Source organism: Terrapene carolina, unplaced genomic scaffold (genome assembly GCF_002925995.2).
Source record: "Terrapene carolina triunguis isolate 2854851 unplaced genomic scaffold, T_m_triunguis-2.0 Scaffold68, whole genome shotgun sequence".
NCBI classification, from domain to species: domain Eukaryota; kingdom Metazoa; phylum Chordata; order Testudines; family Emydidae; genus Terrapene; species Terrapene triunguis.
The window spans coordinates 49644574-49664906 of record NW_020664419.1 but is presented as its reverse complement, the minus strand read 5'-3'; the positions used below and the strand labels follow the sequence as shown (position 1 = coordinate 49664906).

The following is a 20333-nucleotide window of genomic DNA, read 5'->3' as shown; positions in this document are numbered from 1 at the left end:
AATTTTCCTCCAGGGCAGATTGGCAAAGGCCCTAGGGGTTTTTCACCTTCCTCTGCAGCGTGGGGCACGGGTCACTTGCTGGATTCTCTGCACCTTGAAGTCTTTAAACCATGATTTGAGGACTTCAATAGCTCAGACATAGGTTAGGGATTTGTTACAGGAGTGGGTGCAGGGCCGGCACCAGCCACCAGCTGACCAAGCACGTGCTTGGGGCGGCACCTGGTAAGGGGCGGCCAATCTTGGGGTGGCGGGGGGTGGCGTCGCGGTGCTGAGGGTGTGTGTTATGGCGGCGCTATGGAGGGCGGCTCTCTCTTTTTTTGCTTGGGGTGGCAAAAAAGTTAGAGCCGGCCCTGAGTGGGTGGGTGAGATTCTGTGGCCTGCATTGTGCAGGTCGGACTAGATGATCATAATGGTCCCTTCTGACCTTAAAGTCTATGTATTTTCTTTAGTGCTCGGTGACCTGTGGAGTGGGGATTCAACAACGGGATGTTTACTGTCGGCTGAAAGGCAGAGGTCGAGTGAATGAAGCAATGTGTAATCATGATGCCCAGCCCCCTAGTCAGAAGCCCTGTTGGCTGCCTGCCTGTGTGTCGTACCAATGGCTGACAGATGAATGGCAAGATGTAAGTATGGCCTTTCAACTAATGTGAAGTAACTGGCTTGCAAATTTGAACAGGCCTGCAAAATTCAAAAGCTGTGGCATGAAATTTCAAAGGCACTTTTTCTTTCTAATAAAGAACTTGTTTGTCTAGAGTTGTAGGCATAAACAGTGAAGAAAGTATCGGCAGGTCCCTAATGGGGGAGTTTAAAACTTATTTTAATGTAATAGTTCTCTCTCTCTTCAATCTCATGTAAACTGTATGTAGTGTAGAATATGTTTAACAGTGGATGCCTCAAAAATCAGAAACTCTAAAATAATCACCTTTTAAGAATAGAAAAAATCTACAGGGAATGTCATGAAAGATGAAGTATTCAGTAGAAACTCCAAGGATAAAATCCTTTTGGGAACATTTCTTTCCACAGTTGGGGGAGGGATAGCTCAATGGTTTGAGCATTGGCCTGTTAAACCCAAGGGTGTGAATTCAGTCCATAAGGGGGCCACTTAGGGATCTGGGGCAAAAATCAGTACTTGGTCCTGCTAGTGAAGGCGGGGGCTGGACTCAATCACCTTTCAGGATCCCTTCCAGTTCTATGAGATAGGTATATCTCTGTATATTTATTTATTTTATTTACAAGTTTTACAATGTGAAGATTTGCCTTTAAAAATAAGAAATAAAATAAAACATGGCATACCAGTTTAAGAAAATCCAAAGGCATAGAATTGTAGATGGTTTTGATATTATAGTAACTGTAAAAAATAAATAAGTAAAAATGTGAAGCAAGTATTGCGGATAATTAAAAAAAGCAGCATAGCCAGGAAGATGCACAGGTAGCCTAGCTGTTATGTAATGTTAATTTATAACCTGATCCTCAGGGATGCTGCCTCTTAGAATCAGGCTACTAGGGGAACAAAGTCCCAAATTTGGGTATGATGATTTTTAAACTTAAATGGTGCAATATTTATACTGTAAAAGTACAGTCCTCTTGACTTGCTATTACTGTACATGCCATAAACCACAGATAATCCATAGATCACTTGCTGGTGGCTTGCAAAGAGCGGGGTATTGGTCACATGATTCTGGCATATTTTCCTCTGCTAAATCAATTACAAGAAAGTTGAAGATATATAAATACATTCCTACTGTCACTTTCTCATGTAAGCAACTGCAGCATTTGCCAGAGAAATATTATGTGATCAGGAATGGGAGTGCCCACCTGACTGAGATTGTCTCTAGGACACCTCCCCTCCCAATCTCTATTAAGCTGTGCTCCACATTGTAACAGAGTTTGAGAAACCCCAGTTTGTAATATGAGAGTAATTGTAATCATTGAAGTACTATGATGTTAGCATAACAGAGGGGAGGAACCAAACTTTACACACATCCTCAGGGCCGGCTCCAGCATTTCTGCCGCCCCAAGCAAAAAAAAAAATAGCCACGATCGGCGGCAGCAGTTCAGCGGCAGGTCCTTCGCTCCTAGAGGGAGTGAGGGACCTGCCGCCCCCGAATTGCCGCAGGTGCCGCCCCTCTCCCTTGGCCGCCCCAAGCACCTGCTTGTTGAGCTGGTGCCTGGAGCCGGCCCTGCACATCCTTGTGGTACTAGCCATCAGTGCTAGCGTCACAAGAATGTTTTGCACACAATGCATGTGGGCACCTCGCCTGACGATGCTAATGCTGAACCCTGGCTTCATGGGGAGTTGTGCACATGCACCCTTCCTTGGTCCATCCAGATGAAGGCTGTTTTTCTTTAGGGGAATTATTTATTTCCTTTTCCTTTTAAAAAAAGCCCTCTAAAAACGTTTATCTGAACTGAGAATTGATATGTCTGTTTTAATTACTTTTTTTTAAAAAAATCATCATCTAGCTTCATTTGCTCCCACATGTCTTCCTTTGCCATTTTCTAGTCTTTATGCTTCAGCTTCCCTATATTGTGCTTTCAATGTCCCTCTTCTATCCTTGTGTGTCTGCTCCTCATCGGCTGCCTCTTCCTCTCATCATCCCCCTGATCCCAACAAGTACAGTGCTACCACCTCTCCTTCTCAGCCCTCACCAAAGACAAAGAAAGTGGCATTAACTTGACAAAGAGGTCCTGAGGTACCCACTATTGGAGTATTGGGAGTGCTGTGGTACTGGCACACTAGGGATGAATATTAGCCAAGACAAACATAAACATGATGTGCTAGTCAGTGGTGCAGAGATTCTCTAGACTGTTCAGAAATGTTTAGGATAATGAGTTTTATAACAGGAAATACAAATTTTCAAGAATAAGTATGGATTTTCCCTTCTCTCCAAATGCTTGTATTTTTTTATTTAGAAATGCAGAGCTCTCAATTGGAAACATACAGTAGAGTCGCATCATACGCGCATTTAACTTATGCGAATTCAACTGTGCGCTGGCTGGGGTTCCGTCCGTCGGCTCCTGCCAGCCGGGGGATGCGGTCCCGCTCAGCCGGCCCAGGGTTCCGTCCATCGGGCTGAGTGGGGCCAGTGGCCGGGACCCTGGCTTGCAAGGGGCCGGCAGCCGGAACCCCAGACTGGTGGCGGGCTGACGGTCTGGAGTTCCATCTGCCGGCTACTTGCAAGCCAGGGTCCTGGCCGCCAGCCCCGCTCAGCCGGATGGACGGAACCCCGGGCCGCCAGCGGACTGAGTGGGGCTGCTTCCCACAGCTGGCAGGAACCGGCGGCCAGAACCACAGACCGGCAGCGGGCTAAGCCAGTCTGAGGTTCCAGCCGCCAGCCCAGCTCAGCCCGCTGCTGGTCTGGGGTTTTGACTATACGCGATTTTCACCTTACGCGCTGGTTTTAGAACCTAACCCCCGCGTAAGATGCGACAATTCTTAAATGCATTTTGCTTTGCTGTCTTTTCTTGGTAACTCATTTCATGTTTGTTACCCTTTGTGTGAAATTCCTTTGTTCACATTGTCCCTGCCCCTTCCTTCACAGTTATATCCAATATTAATGGTTACTAATGTAGAGTTTGGATTCATTTGATCAAAACTCCTTTATAACTTAACATTTGCAAGATGTTCACTTTCTAAAGACCAAGTTACCCAGCCTACATTAATTGAATGCTTATTGTTTCTTATCCTTTCACACAGAGGAGTCATTTTGACCCAGCCCCTTGTCCTGCCCTGACATTTTCTTCGTTTTAACCTCTGGCTCACCTCACATGTTACACAGTCATATATGAAACAATAAGGACATATAATTACAAGTGCTGGTATCCGTGCTTTGAGAACAAAGTGAAAGGTTTGGACACACTAGGTGTTTTGTACTGAAATAGATAACAGGTTTCACTAGATCTTTGTTTCAAGGTTTTACTTGTGCACCAGATAGATTTGTTCTATAAATAACCATTTTAAATGGAAAAGCTGATTTGTTTATGTCATACCCAGTGCTCAGCATCATGTAGGAAAAAGGAAACACGCCGGAAGGTCAAGTGTGTGGATGAAAACAAGATCCAAGTAAATGAAAGTTCCTGTGATCCTGCCACAAAGCCTCCATCGATCAAAAAATGCAGGATTGCTCCCTGTAAATATGTTGTGATTACAGGAGACTTGTCACAGGTAAATTAATCATGTTGCTAACCAAATTTTCACTTTGATGTTGTATATCAGAGAATATTAATATATATTGTACAGTCTGTGTAAAAAAAATATTTTAGACTTTTTCCGCATGGGACATTCACACCAGTCATGATTTCTTGTTGTGGCTCCAATACCACAATCCTATGTGGTTGTGTTCCACAATCCGTTGCAGCTCTGGGTGGGAGGAGTACCGATGGGTAGGTATTTTCTGATACCTGTGGGTGGGGGCAACAGGGACAATACTTAAGCTCTTCTCCTCCTCCCACTGCCTTTGTGCTGCACTCTGAGCCTGTGGGCGGGGCTGAGTACTGTGAGTGCTGGAGGGCCCCGGCTCTAGACTGTCAGCTTCTCACCATCTTGAAGTGACTCTTCTCTGGAGCAGAGTACAGGGCGTAAAGGAATAGCAGGAACTGTAATGGGGTGAAATGGCATCAGCAGGAAGATAAAGGGAGCTTCTTCTCTTCTATCAGTTTTCTCCCCCTTGTTTGCAGCAGCCCCCATGTTTTAGAGATTTTGCCATGATCTACTAGCCATACCTCACGACCCACCTGAAGATTCTCAGTTAGAGAACAGCTGCTCCTCTTGATCCTAACCACCAAATTCCTTTTCTGTGTACTGAAGAACCTCTCCTGGGGCCTCATCCAAAGCCCCACTGAAGTCAGTGGAAGTCTTTCCATTGAGTTCAGTAGGCTTTACATCGGGCTCCTGGACCATTGGACCTTTCTCACCTGCACTGTGTGGAGGTAACTGCAAAGCCAGGTTCCCACCTTGGGACAGGGGATGGCATGAGCTCCCACCTCCAAAGGCTCCATAAGTCCTGAGGCATAGTTGTTATAGCGCTCCATTTCTGTACTGTGCCAGATCATTACTAAGATCTGCTGAGCCAGCATATGTGGGAATAATGGCTACTACGCCCCATACTCCCACTGAAGAGAGGATCAGAACTCACTAACTCTATATTCTGATGCTGCAAATATCATCGAAAATAATGCTTTTTGTTATTATTTCAGTGTTCAGCCAGCTGTGGGCTTGATTACTGGCAAAGGATCACATACTGTATTGGAATCCATACTATTCGGAATAATCGTGCCTATGGTCTTCGCTCGGTAGCATATCGAGATTGCCCAATAGTGCCTTCCCCACACATTTATAAATGTAATATCAGGGGATGTTTACAAGCAGCTACTTGGAAGGTGGGGAAATGGAGCAAAGTGAGTATAAATGTGCAAGCTAAAACTTTACAGTTGCCTCAAACACAAAAAAGTTTACCAAAATTTATTTGCTGACAGTGTTAATGATTTATTTTCTTCTGAACTTCTGGTTATATGTGTAGTGCTCAGTAGCTTGTGGAGTGGGAATAAAGGAAAGAAGAGTAGAATGCATGACTGAAAATGGTTTATCCAGTGGCTTATGCCTGTCACGTTTAAAACCAGCAGCCAGAAAGATCTGTCATGCAAAAGAATGTAAGTAATTGACAGTGATGATTATGTACTGTACTAAATACTTTCTTGGGATATTTATGTAAAAACTGTAAAATAAATATATTTTCAACACAAGTAGCTGTTCAGATTCAATTATCAGTTCATGAAATATTGATATGGTTCAATCATTCATTTTTAAGGTGAAGCTTTCACCAGCTGCAAAGAAATCCAGATTAAAAAAAGGATTAGAAAGGATGGTGAATATTTACTTAACGTTAAAGGAAGATTGATAAAGGTACTATTAACATTTCTATCACAAGGGGTGGGTTGTGAAATAAAACTTGTATTATGTAATAAGGGTTATATTTTTGGTTGTAGATTTATTGTTCGGGGATGCAGTTTGAGAATCCCAGAGAATATTTAACATTGGTTAAAGGTGAAGCAGACAACTTTTCTGAAGTATATGGATACAGGTATAAAGGGCTTGTTTTTAAGTCAGTGCGGTTCTTACTTTATGAAATGTATTCGGTACTTTGAAACTATAAAGCAGAGTTTTCCTTTGTGGGAGCATATGCATAGAAATATATTTGGGCCCAATTTTCAAAGATGTAGGCATACAAATGTACATCACTAATGTAAATATATTTCCATACTGAATTTGTGTGTACCTGCAGTAACTGACCTTACAAATGACCTTTTGTTATTTCAGTGAAAATAGCACCTGGTTATACCAGTGCTGCAGTTGGCCCAAGTGTATAAATGTCCTACTATTCAATATTTGTTGTAAGGTATTCTGTGCGTAGTATAAAATGATTTGATTATTATTCAGTATGATACTACTTTAGAAAACATATCAAAATAGAAACCAAAATGTGTTATTGCAGGTTACAAAATCCATACGAATGTCCTTTCAATGGAAGCAGAAGGCAAGACTGTGCATGCAGAAATGACTACCTTGCTGCTGGACACACTATTTTTAGCAAAATAAGAATTGATATAATCTCGATGCAAATTAAAAGTAAGTGTTTATATATTATTATAGAACTCTATGTAATATGATCCTTCTGTTGGAATTTTAAAGTGACTACTATAAATGCAAATTTAGGACCTAGTTGCACCATTTCTACGCAAACAAAACTCTTAACTTCTGTGGCACTTCCATGAATGAAACAGAGAACTTCACAGGTTGAAACCTTAAGCTTTCATGGGTGTTTCCTAACTTTAATACACATGCATAATCTGCATGTGTCTGTGTTTCTCAAGAGCAGAACTAAGCCTTTTCCTATAGCAGATTACATGGATTTTGTTTTCCAAATCTAGAGATGTGTTCAAGGGACCTGTCTAGGTTCAAGGTGTATTCAAGGGCCCAAGCTTTATGTAAGTTGATGACGATCATGAACAAAAGGGATGAGAAGGGAAGTAGGACGTTGACTGACTGAAAATCAGTACTTTTTATTAAAACCATTAACTCTAACCCTAAATTTGGAGGTATGGGGGAGAGTGAGTGTGGTGTGTGGTTTATTGTTATTTTTGTTAATATGACTGTGTCAGGTTGTATGCATTCATATGGGGTCAACACTTAAAAGAATGTCCAAATTTACTTGAACTTTAGAATGTAAAACATCTAAGAAACTCAATACAAAAAAAACCAAAAACCAATTGTATTTATCCTCCCATTACAGAACACTTTTTTAAAAATGTTCAGCACAATTCATAAATTTTAAGATCAGATGGGACCATTAGATCATTTAGTTTGTTCTCCTGTATATCACAGGCCGATTTCACCCAGTTACCTTCATATTGAGCCCAATAACTTGTTTGATTAAAGCATATCTTCCAAAAGGGCATGCAGCCTTGATCTGAAGACATCAAGAGATGGAGAACCTACCATTTCCCTTGTTAGTTTGTGCCAATGGTCAATCACCCACACTATTAAAAATGTGCACCTTATCTCCAATTTGAATTTGTCTGGCTTTAACTTCAAGCCATTGGTTCTTGTTATGCCCTAATCTACTAGTTAAAGGGCCCTTCTCGCCCTGAACAAATGTATACACTTTAATATATACAACAACAAAAATAAAACCAAATTTAACATATGCCACAAATGGACAACAAAATTAGATGTTAAAACAAGTCATAAGAGTTCTTATTTTGTTAACATGCAGTTCTGTGAATTAATAAACTCAAGGTGTTAATGCAATCTCTTAATTATTTATGTAGTTTTTTCTTCATTTAGTGGTGAGTGGACAGGGGAATACTGTGCCTCTAAGTGTGTTGCATTTTGTAATCTAGCTGGAATATTTTCATTAATCAAAGATGTTCTCTCTCAATTGCCAGGCCTTAGGCACTTATTTCTAGAAATTATTTGGGGGAAATTCTGTGACCTGGGTTATACATGAGGTCAGACTAGATGATCACAATGATCCCTTCTTGCCTTGGAATCTATGAATCTATGAGACAACATTGTCACTATTACATGGTTTAATGAAACATGCTATTTAAAATGTACATGGAAGCAGTTTACTGAAGTAATACTTTTGCTACTTTCTGCATATTGCTTATCTACTAATAAGTTTTTAAAGCAACAATTCCAGTGCTAAATTATTGTCATATCTGTTTATTAGCTACAGACCTTCTCTTTGCTCAGAATGTATTTGGGAGAGCTGTTCCTTTTGCTACAGCTGGAGATTGCTATAGTGCTGCCAGATGCCCACAGGTATTTATAATTTTTTCATGAAATTAACACTTAAGAAAAAGATCATTTTACTAGAGGTCTTAGTAGGAAGATGCAATAAGCTCTAATGTACACTCAATATTCTGTATAAAAATACAGTACATTAATAAATAATTGCTTCTTGCTCCCTTCTTTTCTATTCCATCATCCCTTACATTTGCTCCCTGAAATTCTTTTCCCCACATCTGTCTCCTTTGCTGTCCCTCATGTTCCTGCTCCATGTATAAGTATCCAATCTGCTATTGATCTCTTGTGTTCCTGCCTCTTGCAGGAGTTGTTCTGGTGTTCTTCTGATGTGAAATACCCCTTACATTTTTTGCACGTCTTTCCAATGTCCTTCTAATCCCTCTTTCCAGCTCTCCTCCCTTGCTAAGGCCCCATCAAATTTCTCATTTCCTCTCCATCCCTTTCCTTCTCCCCTTCTTTTGATCCCTTTTGGGACAGCAGTATCAGCTAACTCCCCTTCTGTCTGTATTTTCTCTTGGTTTCTCTGCTCCTATGATGTATATGGCATGAGACATTCATTCACATAAAGAGTGGAGGAGCTGAAAGGCAGTACTTAAAGATAAGTCAGCCGTTGGCCACTCAGCAGCAAAAGAACACTTCCCACCTTAATGATCTATGACCTGGGACATCACGAAACAGATCGGAATACCTGTGTGGAGAACGAGCAGAGGTCTATTAAATGCAGATACAATAAGGCATCCCAAGCAGCCAAATGTCATCCACTGGCCTAAGACCAGCACCAGAATACAGTAACCAGAAAATTAAACCACAAATAAACAAAAATCCTCACAAGTGCTTCAGAGCACTGGCTACTGAAAAAAATATCGTAGGGCCAAATCCACTACTGACCTAAGTGGGCACAGCTCTATTGAACTGCCTCTCTTTACACCAGTGGTGAACATGACCTTTAATAACTAATGCTAATGGATTCAGCTAATTGGGGCTATATCTCTGCACTGAAGTGTTCACACCTACAGGAGATGCCTTGAAGGAGTGCTGCTGGTCTCTGTCCAGAGCAATTGCACCGCTTCCTTCACACTCAAAGTTTTTCAAATCTGTTCCCAAGCCTGAATATTATACATGACAGGCAACTGCTGTGCCATCAGTATAATTGCACACATGCAACTTTCATTTATTTCTGCAACATGACATCACTGTGGATGAAGTTACTTCGTGAAATACTATGGGTCTATGATTATGGAATAAGCTGCACTACATTTACATTAATTTTCTCCAGATGCAGTATTCCATAAAATTAATACATTCCACTTCTTTGGTACTCAAAGAACCACCTCACCTGTGTAACATATCAGCATGTGCCAGTACACCTAGGGGTATGAGTCCTAAAAAATAAAAAGAGCAACTCGATATGAAAATATACAGAAAATAAGTTATACCAAACTATTCAAGACTGAATTTTCATGACGTTTTCAGCATCTATATGAATCACAAGTGTGACACTTGAATGGTGCATATGCATCAGTAGTACCCTGAAATAAAAATAAACTCTTCATACAGTACCTACAGTCCTTTGTGTGTAGTTTATTTTTGATAAAGCTTGGGTACTATCATAATACAGGTATCTCATGAACACCTTAACGTTTACACCTTTAAACTAGGCTTGGAAGGATTAGATTTCAGTAAAAGTCGGTAAATGTTGATTTCACTGTATACCACAAACTGAGAAAAAAGTATTTCCATTGATGATCATTGAAATTTACAGATAGGCAAAACAAGAAAAATGCTGTTAAAAAACTATTAGAGTCAAAATCCAGTGATTAGATTTTAGAATTAAGCTTGTTAAAAATGGACTAGTGAATCATTAGGAAAACCAGGTATGATTTGTTGATTTAACTTATTCACGTTGTATATTTTTACATGTGATGTTGACAATTTGTGTTTTAATATTTATAAAGCTTTAACTTTTTGAATCTCAACATCTGTCATTAAATAATTGTCTGACCCCCCCTCAGAATTTCACAACTGTGAAAATTTAAATAGATAAAAATTGAAAAAATGCTTAAAGATAAACATTGATATTATCTGTCAAAATTGTAGAAAAAATTAAAATTGAAATTCTGCCAAGTCTAGATGAAACCACCCAACAGTAAGTAGAATATATATTTACCATGTTGGATTTTGGCAAAAGAATAAAACAGTAAAATGGGAAAGAGTCTTTCGTGAAGTACTGTATGACTGGAGCTGATGGAGATTTCGATTGCATAGTACTAATCTCATAGCCTTTGTCACTTTACAAAATTTAAAACAAGCACATTCAATACAGGTTTGATTCAGTTTTCATTAAAGTTAATTGCAAAATTCTCATTGGCTACTAAGGGGAGCAAGTTTTGGCACTGTCTGTATGTACATACACACAGAGAGAGTATTTACTGACATGTTTGTTTAAAACATCAACCACAATATTGCATTAATGTAGTTTATTCAATTTCTGCAACTTGTCTTCTGTGTCACTATTTATTTTCTAAAGTGGAAAAAATTAGTGGAAAAAGGGTAGTATAGTTTCTAGTTCCGAACATGTTGTCTGTTCTAAAGTGTATTTCAAGTCCATCTTTGATATTTATTTTTAAATACAGGTTTGCATATAAAAGGGCTCTGGAATCTATGCAATTCTCTGAAATTGTGTTTCTTGTACAACTTTCTATTTAGCAGTGAATTTAATTTAAATATTTATTTGTATCTGTATTGATTGCTTTTGTTAAGAGGTATATTAAGTATCATGTAAGCATTGAAGAGTGAGCTATCACTTTCAGAATAGGGTGAGGCACTTGATCAGATACTGCACTTGAAAAAGGCTGAGAGCTGTGAGTAGGAGAGAAGGATTTGTCTGTAGTTGCCAGAGTGTGGCAGTCCCTGCCTATGTAGCTCCAAAAAGTTCAGAACAGTTTAAAATATTTATCTTTTGAGAAATTGTTGTTTCGGGTGTTGTAGCTGTCTTGGTCCCAGGATATGAGAGCGACAAGGTGGGTGAGGTAATATCTTTTACTGGACCAACATCTGTTGGTGAAAGACAAGCGTTTGAGCTCCACAAAGTTCTTCTTCAAAGCTTCAGAAGCTTGTTTCTTTCACCCACAGATTTAGTCCAAAAGAAGATATTACCTCACCCTCTTTGTCTATCTTTAAGAAAGCAGGCCTCATTCTGGCAGGTCTCGTATTTTTTAATACACAACTTAAAATAAAGTCATCAGATTTCAATTAGGAATAATAAGCAATCCACTTCAGATAAAATGTGACTCAAACCCAAAACATGAACCAATCCAAAAAGTTTGAGGTTTTCAGAAATTCAGATAATTTTTAAAGTATTTTTGAAATTTGTTGTTGATCTCTCAAAATGTCTGGCTTTTGACCAGAATTGTTATTTGATTATTATGATAACTGATGTTATGTTATATGGTATTGTAATTATGCCAATGATCTAATAATTGGTATTATTTAGCATTATTTCCCATCGCCAGTAAACCAGAAATTACTGCAAGGATCACACAAAAAAACTGTTTGTACCAGAATTCCAGCAATGTCTCTTAATGAAAATGCGTGTTTATGTTTCAAATAAATATCAGAAATTTTGGATGTTTCTCTAATGTAAACTGAACTCCTGATCATTATGTTTTTGTCCATAATTAATTCCTTTGCAAAAACTATCTGGGAACATCACAAAATGTCTGAGTATTTGATGTAACCTAATTTTTTATTATAATAGGAGAGACAAATATTAAAATAATAATTTACTGTCAAGGTATAAGAGATGGTGAGCGAGCTAATACAGTAAAAGGCTTGTGTGTGCCAACAGAGGTTTCTAGGCTTTTTGACTTTAGAAATACAAAGTTCAGTATGGAACATAAGGTTACAATGCAATACTCTAAGTAGTATTTGCTAATGTTAAGTGTCTTAAAGTTTGTACATAAGCTCTGTGCTTTGATTTTTTTTTTCTTGATAGGGGCAGTTCAGCATTAATTTGACAGGCACTGGACTGAGGCTATCCAGTACAGCTCGATGGATTGCTCAGGGCAATTATGCAACTGTTGATATACACAAATCCCAAGTAAGTAGTTTTGCATATATTTTGTCCATTCTCGACTTGACTGAGACACTTTCATCTATACTTCAGAGCTGTAGGAAGTGGTGGTAGTGATTCAGTAGGGGCCACTCTTTGATCTCAGTCATTTCTGAATCAAAATGGTGTTCAAGGCCACTGACTTGTTTGAGGAGATGAGATATAACACTGAGGTCTGACAACTTGTGGGCACTGAAGATCTCATGTCATCTTTCATAAGAGTTAAGAGTGTTTTAATCCTGTTCTCCTACCGACATTCCAACCTAGGTAAGTACCTTCGTCCTATCTAGGTTTCCCCTAGAATTTTAAGATGACACAGTGGCATTATCCAGGTGATTAATCTTTTTTACGATATCAATTGTGCGGAATTCTCCTGGATCTTTTATCTCCTACAGAATTCATGCAGGAAATCGAAAGAGCATTAGGGTATAAATAGTATAAAACACACATTAATTAATGTGGTTAATTAACCACTAGTCCATACATGTTTTTCGTAAATTCATTAAATTTCAGATAGCCACATGGATATATATTATTATTTATATTGCAGTACATTCTAACATTGCACAGTTAGCCTTGCAATCTCTGAAGGTACACAGTGTATATGGGTCAAGAATTTATGAACTTGTCTATTCTGTAGGATAGTGCACGGCCAGAGGGCTGTAAATTGTAGAATGCTCTAAAGGATTGCACTCTAACTGCCCGGCCTAGACCCTGCTTACACAGTCTAATAGGCATAGGCGCTGACTCCGTGGGTGCTCCAGGGCTGGAGCACCCACAGAAAAAAGTTAGCAGGTGCTTAGCACCCACTGGCAGTCAGCTCCTCCTCCTGCCCACCAGCGGCCCTGCAGATCAACTCCTCCCCCTCCCTCCCAGCACCTCCTGCCCATCGGGATCAGCTGTTCTGCAGCATGCAGGAGGTGCTGGGGGGAGGGGGAGGAGTGGGGATGGGGCACGCTCAGGGAAGGGGGTGGGAAGAGGTGGGGTGGGGGTGGAGCGTGGGTGGGGATGGGGCCTGGGGTGGAAGCAGGAAGAGGCAGGGCAGGATGCGGGCTTGAGGCCTGCAGTTGAGCACCCCTGGAATAAGTAGGACGCTGGCACCTGTGCTAATAGGTACCTATTGCCCATTGACATAGTCCTGTCTGAAACAGTGCTAAATTAACGTATGCTAGGAACCTTTAGGAGGGCATTTGTCTACAATTTACAGCCCTCTGGTATATGCTGCTGCACTGTCTGGACAAACCCAGCGTGTTCACTATGGGTTCAAGTTTATTTGATCTTGTCTTCCAGATACAGTAGTCTTCAGTGGGATGTGTCAAAGGTTCTAATGAGTCAACATTTTATTAAACTGTTGTGTGTAACTATGGCATTGGTAGTTTCTCTTGACTGAGTTCTCACTATTTTTGCCTCTCTAATTTCCAGGATGGTACTAAAATATATGGAAGATGTGGAGGGTTCTGTGGGAAATGTATTCCTAACACAAGTATTGGTCTCCAACTTCAAATACAGTAAAAACCCTGAAGTGGTAAGAACATCAAAAGCAGGAAAATCTGTCTTTAAGGTGCAAATTCTAGGTGCTATTATTTTTTTCAGTCTTTCATCTCTGAAATGTTAATTTACTACTAAGAATTCCTTCCCATTTTCTTCAGTGTTCAGGGATGCATATCATTGTTTAATCATTTAGTGATGGGCTAACAGGTGCATAAACCACAATCATAAACCCTCAGGTTTTAATAAAGAGGTATTCATTCAATGTACAGTATATACAAACAAATAAAATAAACTGCACTGATGTTACTGCTGGTAACACCTTAAACTGGACCATAATTGTAATACTGTACCTGCAACGAATCAGTGCACCTCATTGTACAATGTACAGTAAAATGCATATACTGTGCTGATTTTGTTGATCAACTATATTAAAGTGTAGAAAAGAAGGAAACCAATTCATAATTTCAACTACTTTCAGCTTTATGAAACCTGTTGGGAATTATGTTTTGTCAACAATTTACATCAGAATAGTGCATCATCAATATACTTTTTCCTGATACAGTTTCGATAGGTTTTTTTTTTTCATTTCTGTGTTATTAAAAACATTCATTCTCTCTCTCTTTTTGTGGTGCTCAAACAGTAATATTAATTTTGGAAAGTGTGGTTCAAACTCTGTAGTCTCCATGAAAAATGTTAAACATCAAAACACTGTTTTGTTGTGGGTACAAGAAAATAAAGAAACACATCATAGTTTGAAAATCTAGTTTTAAAACCCTACCTCTCACACAACTGTGTATACTGTAAAAGCAGTATATTGTGTATGTTGTACAATTTAGTATGCGGTTGTATAACTATACATATTTACTTAACCTCTGCCCAGATACTCCAGACATTTTATTTGTTGGAAGTGGCTAACAGCATATTAACAAAAGCCCTATCTTGTCTCACTTTCACGCCCAGAATTCCCATTGACCTTAGTGAAAGTTCTGAGTTCAACAAGGGAAGGTAGGGTTAGGCCAAAGTGTGTGTAGTGCACGTTTTTGAGAAGTGCAGTTTAATTTTTCAGAGGGCAATAAATGCAACTGTAATGCGCCCTGTTAAAAGTGCTTCATCCTAGAAAAATTAAACGTATAGGAGGAAATGTTTAAATTTCAGACATGATCTAGCTGTTTGATTTGTTGTTTAGAATTAGTCCAAGTCCAGAAATAAGTACAGAATAAAGATAACCTGTTTCAGGTAAATTCTCAGGTATTCAAAATAAGATTTTCTACGTGCATAAAACGACACATTATGTACTAGATAATTATAGGCATTTTTCAACTCTAAACCAAATATCAGCTAACTATTTATATGCCAGTGAGAACTGGTAGGTCATATGGCAGCTATAGCTTCGTTTTACCCACAAAGTGTTAGCCAAGTTAGGAATACATTTTAATGAAAGGCTATATTGTACCACATACGTTTAAGCAGTTGCTTTTTAGATAACACATGTAGATGACTATTTTGTGATCTCTGTATCAGAAAAGTATTTTTGCACTATGTGCCTTATACTAGTTGTAAACGTGTATAAGAAATATATAACACTATTTTCCTAGAAATGTTTACATTTATAATTAAAATGTTGTAATTTATAAAATATTTATATAATAAATATGCTTGTGTGATTGACACTTGAGTACTTTTGTTTATTTTTTCCACAATGAAGTATAGTATAGTATTTCAAAAATAATGAAGCTGTTGTATACCTTCAGAATAGTTAAAACTCCTAGCATCATTTGAGCAAAATACAACATATAGTTTAATTCTTGAAATAATTGCCACACAATCAGTTGTATTCACTGTAGAGGCAAACAGAAATCAGTGTGTAGTGAGATTCATTTTTAAAATATTTAATTAAAAAACTCCTTTGTATCTAGAACTGTATTCATGTCTCATGGATTTAAGGCCTAATCCTGCAAATCTTGAGCACTTAAAACTCACAGGTGAGTTTGGGGAATGCAAAGAACATAGTATCAGAGCTACAGGAAACTTTAATGTTGGAAAGATTTTACAGTACTTTGTTCTGTAGAAGAAAGAGCTAATATTGTGGTGTTAGGATTATGCTAGGTAAGGACCCAATCCTGCAGCAGGATATTATGCTGTTTTATTAAGGAATCCTCCATGTAGAGGTCTTTGGTTGATTAAGATTAATCACAGGACTAGTCTAGACAGCTTTACAGAGGAAGTGGCTGTTAAGATTATGGACCACTACATTCAATAATGAAACACTGAAAAGATGCAGATATCATCAGCTACTATGTAACTAACTTTTTAAAGCATTTTAGTGAATGCCTTTTTTGGATCATCTTAGTAAGATTTATCCTTTTGTAAAGGATTTGGAATAATAACTGTTGATTGAAATGGCCAATTATAATAATTCAAAAGCTATAAAGGATACAGCTTCCATATACGATTCTCCATTACAAAATCACAAAATGAACGATGCTTGTTCTCATTCCAAAACTGTGCTTTATGATCAAGAAAATCCAGCTCCTCCCAGTTTATTGTCATGCAGAGAAAGTTTGGGCTAGATTCACACAGGGTAGGTGTTACGTTGCTGAGTGTCACAGTGCCTAGCTTTTAGGCATGTAGAAAACCATTGGGATTCACAAAGCCTGAGTTCGGAATGTAGGATTCTTATACAATGAAAGGAGGGAGATGGGCACCTAAGAATGGGCTTCACCACAGCCAAAACGCTGAGCAGGGAACCGCCTAAGCTAGCCACAGGGAGATGCCAAGGAGAGGATGTGTCCTAAGCCCTCTCCCCTCAGGGAGTTTAGTGTCCAGACTGGAGGGAGAAACCTACCTTTGCTTGGGATTCTCAGCTGCGAACCCTCTCCTGGAGTCAGGTGCCTAGAAGCAAGAAGCCAGGTGGGGGGAAAAGAGAGAAAATGACTTTGTAGCCTAATGGGTAGAGCACTTACCTCAGAGGTGGGAGCCCCAGTAGCTATGGCTATTTATTTATTTATCCAACGTAAAACAGCTTCACCAGGAGACAGTGAGGCACCCTCACATCAGAATGTCCCATAGACCGATTGTTAGGGCACTTGCCTTTGAAGTGGCAGCTCTAAGTTCAAATCCCTTCTCATCAGGCAGAGGCAGGACTTGAATAGGGGTCTCCCATGCCCTGGGCATGTACCCTAACCACTGGGCTACAGTTTATACGGGAATTCCTCCTGCTGCCTGTTTTGTGTGGAGTTAGGCAGCCTCTGAGTGTGCCTACTGTATTGGGCCCTGCATGTGAGTTAGGCAGAGGAGTGTCTATCTTCCCCCAGTTTGTGAATCATTCTGGGGCTTAAGACAGCCGGATGGCTAGAGAGAGGCTACAGTGCATATGCTGAGAGGCAGAAACACAGGCGCCAAGGGAACTTTTACTGCCAACATTTAGGCTCCGAGCAAGTTTAGGCACCTACAGGATTAGAAGGCAGCTAATTGAGGGTTCTGTGAATCCCAGTGGTGCCGAAATCTGGAATTTAGGTGCCTGAAGTGGCAATTAGGTGCCAAAGACCTTTTGTGAATCTAGCCCTTAGTGCTTAACATTGGGGAATCATGCTAGTGTATTAATATCACCCATGTAGACATGTTTCCCAGTAATAATGGCAGATTTTGCCTCCTGACCTTCGTGAAGAGGGGACCCTCTACACACAGACCTCACTCTTCCAGTTCAGGCAGGGAGACAGCCAGCTCCCTCAGTGGCAATCTGTCCCCCTCCCCAGGACTCCAAGGAAGTTGTGCCTCAGGACAGGGATCCACAAGACGAGAAGGACTGGGACTGGGTAGGGTGGGAGCAGAAATTAGGCAGTGCCAGTCTGGGAGTGGGCAATAGCCGCTAAAAACAGCCAGATGCTAGAAGGCATATAAAGTAGAATGCGATTTCTAAAATGCTCCTGGTTTCACTAAGCTACAATAAAGTCATATTGTTATTTTGGAAAGGAAATTTAGGTTTTTTAAAGCTGTATGATTTTTTTTTAATTTTTAAAGTGCCCCATTACCTGATACTAGCATTGGCTAGTGCTCCAGAGTTTTTCAATATAGGTATGTTGTCCATCATACTACACTACAATGGTCACCATTAAGTATCAATTTGCCTACAGTTGCCACACCGTGGTATGAGATACTGCAGTTTTCTAATGTACTTAATGATGGGAAATAAAATCAAAGCTATTACATTTACTGTGCAGATTGAAATTTTAATCAAGTAACATCATGATCTCAAGATATTTTCTAATTTATGGGGTAAATTCATCATTGCACCCTAACCCCATCAAAGTGTTAAACTTCCTCAGGCTGGATACAGCTGCACCATTCAGCTTGTACTTTGTAATGTACGGGGTATTCTGTGAGCAGGTCAGAGGGGAAGAGATGTTACTGAAGCACATGATACTATGCTATAGCTGTTGCAGCAGACCATAAATTAGAGAGTTCCTAATTTAGGCGGGGAAAATGGAGGAGAAAAGTGGCTTAAATGTTCTTTTGCCCTTCACGCTCTAACTTTGTGTTCCAGTTCCTGATGCAGGAATAATATATGGAGCTATACCTATCTCGTAGAACTGGATAGGACCCTGAAAGGTCATTGAATCCAGCCCCCTGCCTTCACTAGCAGGACCAAGTACTGATTTTGTGCCAGATCCCTAAGTGGCCTCTTCAAGGACTGAGCTCACAACTCTAGGTTTGGCAGGCCAATGCTCAAATCACTGAGCTATCCCTCCCCCCCCATGGAGGGGGGGATAACAGAAGATGTTCCGTCTCAGTAGAAAGGGGAGTTGACTGGATTTGCAGTTGATGGCCACCCTGAATCTTTGAAAGGTGCTTGGGTGCAGCAAGCCATGCGCCAACCTTAGGATGCATCTCTCACGCCTTTCCTTCCCCACATTCTGGGGGCAGGGCTTTGCACCATGCTCTCTGGCCTGTTATTGGCCAGTTTCTGGGAGGCAGGTAGTTGGTTGGCTCCCATGTCTTTGCCCTTTCAGGAATAAAAAACACCTTCTGGGTGCTGGGCAGTTTTCAGAGTCCATCCTTATATCTTTTACTAAGCAAACTGTGTTTGTTTAGACTTTTAAAATCAAATTCACAACAAAATAGCAGAGTATTAATGTGGTTACAATAGTAACATTGAATAAATATCTCTTTGTCATTAAAAACCTGTGGGCCAAAATCAACCTTTACTTATGCCATCTGGGCTGAATTTATTCCTTTTCCTCTTTCCATTGAAAATACTTTTATAATAAATTCTTCAATGGAGCATGACTTTTGTGCTTCTCTGTCTGCCTGAGTTTCAGCATAAGTGTTAGGGAGCATGTACTTCACTGTTCTGGCATTTTGTGAATTCCCCACTTTAGGATTTTGATTTATTTGGGAGGGAAGGAGGTTTTCATCAATCATTCTGTGCAAACTCACTAGTTTTTAATCTAAAGGGTATTTAAAGGACACATGCAGGTTAATGAATAGCGCTGATGAATTTGGCTACTTGATATTGTTGACATTATTTGCTCCTGTTTGAAGTCTTATGTACTGAAATGAAAACTATGGATCGTTCCTATAGTATTATGTTCTCATTTCCTTTAATTGACATCACACTAAATTTATACCACAATGTGAAGCCGGATCTGTGCTCCATGTGATGAACCTTCTTAAAATGCTGTGTGCAGAGCGCCATCTTGTGGCTGCTACACATGATAAACTACATTATGTCAATTGGAAAGCTAATCAATTTTGGTTTACACTTAGGGCATGTCTACACTGCTATTAAAAACCTGCAGCTGGCCTGTGCCAGCTGACTCAGGCTCGGGCTGTTTAATTGTGATGTAAACGTTCAGTCTGAGACCGGAGCCCAGGTTCTAGGAACCTGCGAGGTGAGAGGGTACCACAGCTCAGAGCTGGAATGTCTACACTGCGATTAACAGCCCCACAGCCCGAGCCCCACGAACCCAAGTCAGCTGGCACAGGCCAGCCGCAGGTGACCAACTGGAGTCTAAACATACCCCTAGTAAGTGAAATATTGGACAATCCAATACCTGTATTTGTCATTTTATTTTATACATTTCTTTTTTGGTGCTAAGGTTAAAATATACAAATTGTCCAAACACTAATAAAAATACAGAATTGTAAAGTTTAGAAAGTATTTTGACAATTTTTCCCCCTAAATCACCAAATAAAATGTAAAATATATATACACTTACACACACACACATATATTATATGAAACACTCGATGATGTCTAGTAAGCACAGAGACTATTTCTGAGGCACTATCCTCTTGCCCCCAAAACAATGCTCCAAAAAGGAGATAGGACGGGATGAGGACTACATGGAGTCACAGCTCTACTGTCCACGTGCAGCCCAGCAGAGCTGACTGGCCACATAAAAAGAGAAGAAATTTGCTCCT

General features: G+C 39.8%; 1 protein-coding gene across 1 annotated transcript in view; it reads left to right on the top strand.

Moving 5' to 3' along the window:
• ADAMTS20 (ADAM metallopeptidase with thrombospondin type 1 motif 20) overlaps nucleotides 1-15526 on the top strand; it is a 199093-nt gene extending 183567 nt beyond the window's left edge. The window contains exons 30-39 of the mRNA XM_026648760.1: nucleotides 450-623; nucleotides 3995-4165; nucleotides 5197-5397; nucleotides 5520-5649; nucleotides 5808-5902; nucleotides 5986-6080; nucleotides 6492-6625; nucleotides 8232-8323; nucleotides 12303-12407; nucleotides 13842-15526. Of these exons, the coding sequence (XP_026504545.1) occupies nucleotides 450-623; nucleotides 3995-4165; nucleotides 5197-5397; nucleotides 5520-5649; nucleotides 5808-5902; nucleotides 5986-6080; nucleotides 6492-6625; nucleotides 8232-8323; nucleotides 12303-12407; nucleotides 13842-13931 (1287 nt within the window). The 3' untranslated portion in view covers nucleotides 13932-15526. The remainder of the gene's footprint in view (nucleotides 1-449; nucleotides 624-3994; nucleotides 4166-5196; nucleotides 5398-5519; nucleotides 5650-5807; nucleotides 5903-5985; nucleotides 6081-6491; nucleotides 6626-8231; nucleotides 8324-12302; nucleotides 12408-13841) is intronic.
• The last annotated feature ends 4807 nt before the right edge of the window (nucleotides 15527-20333 follow it).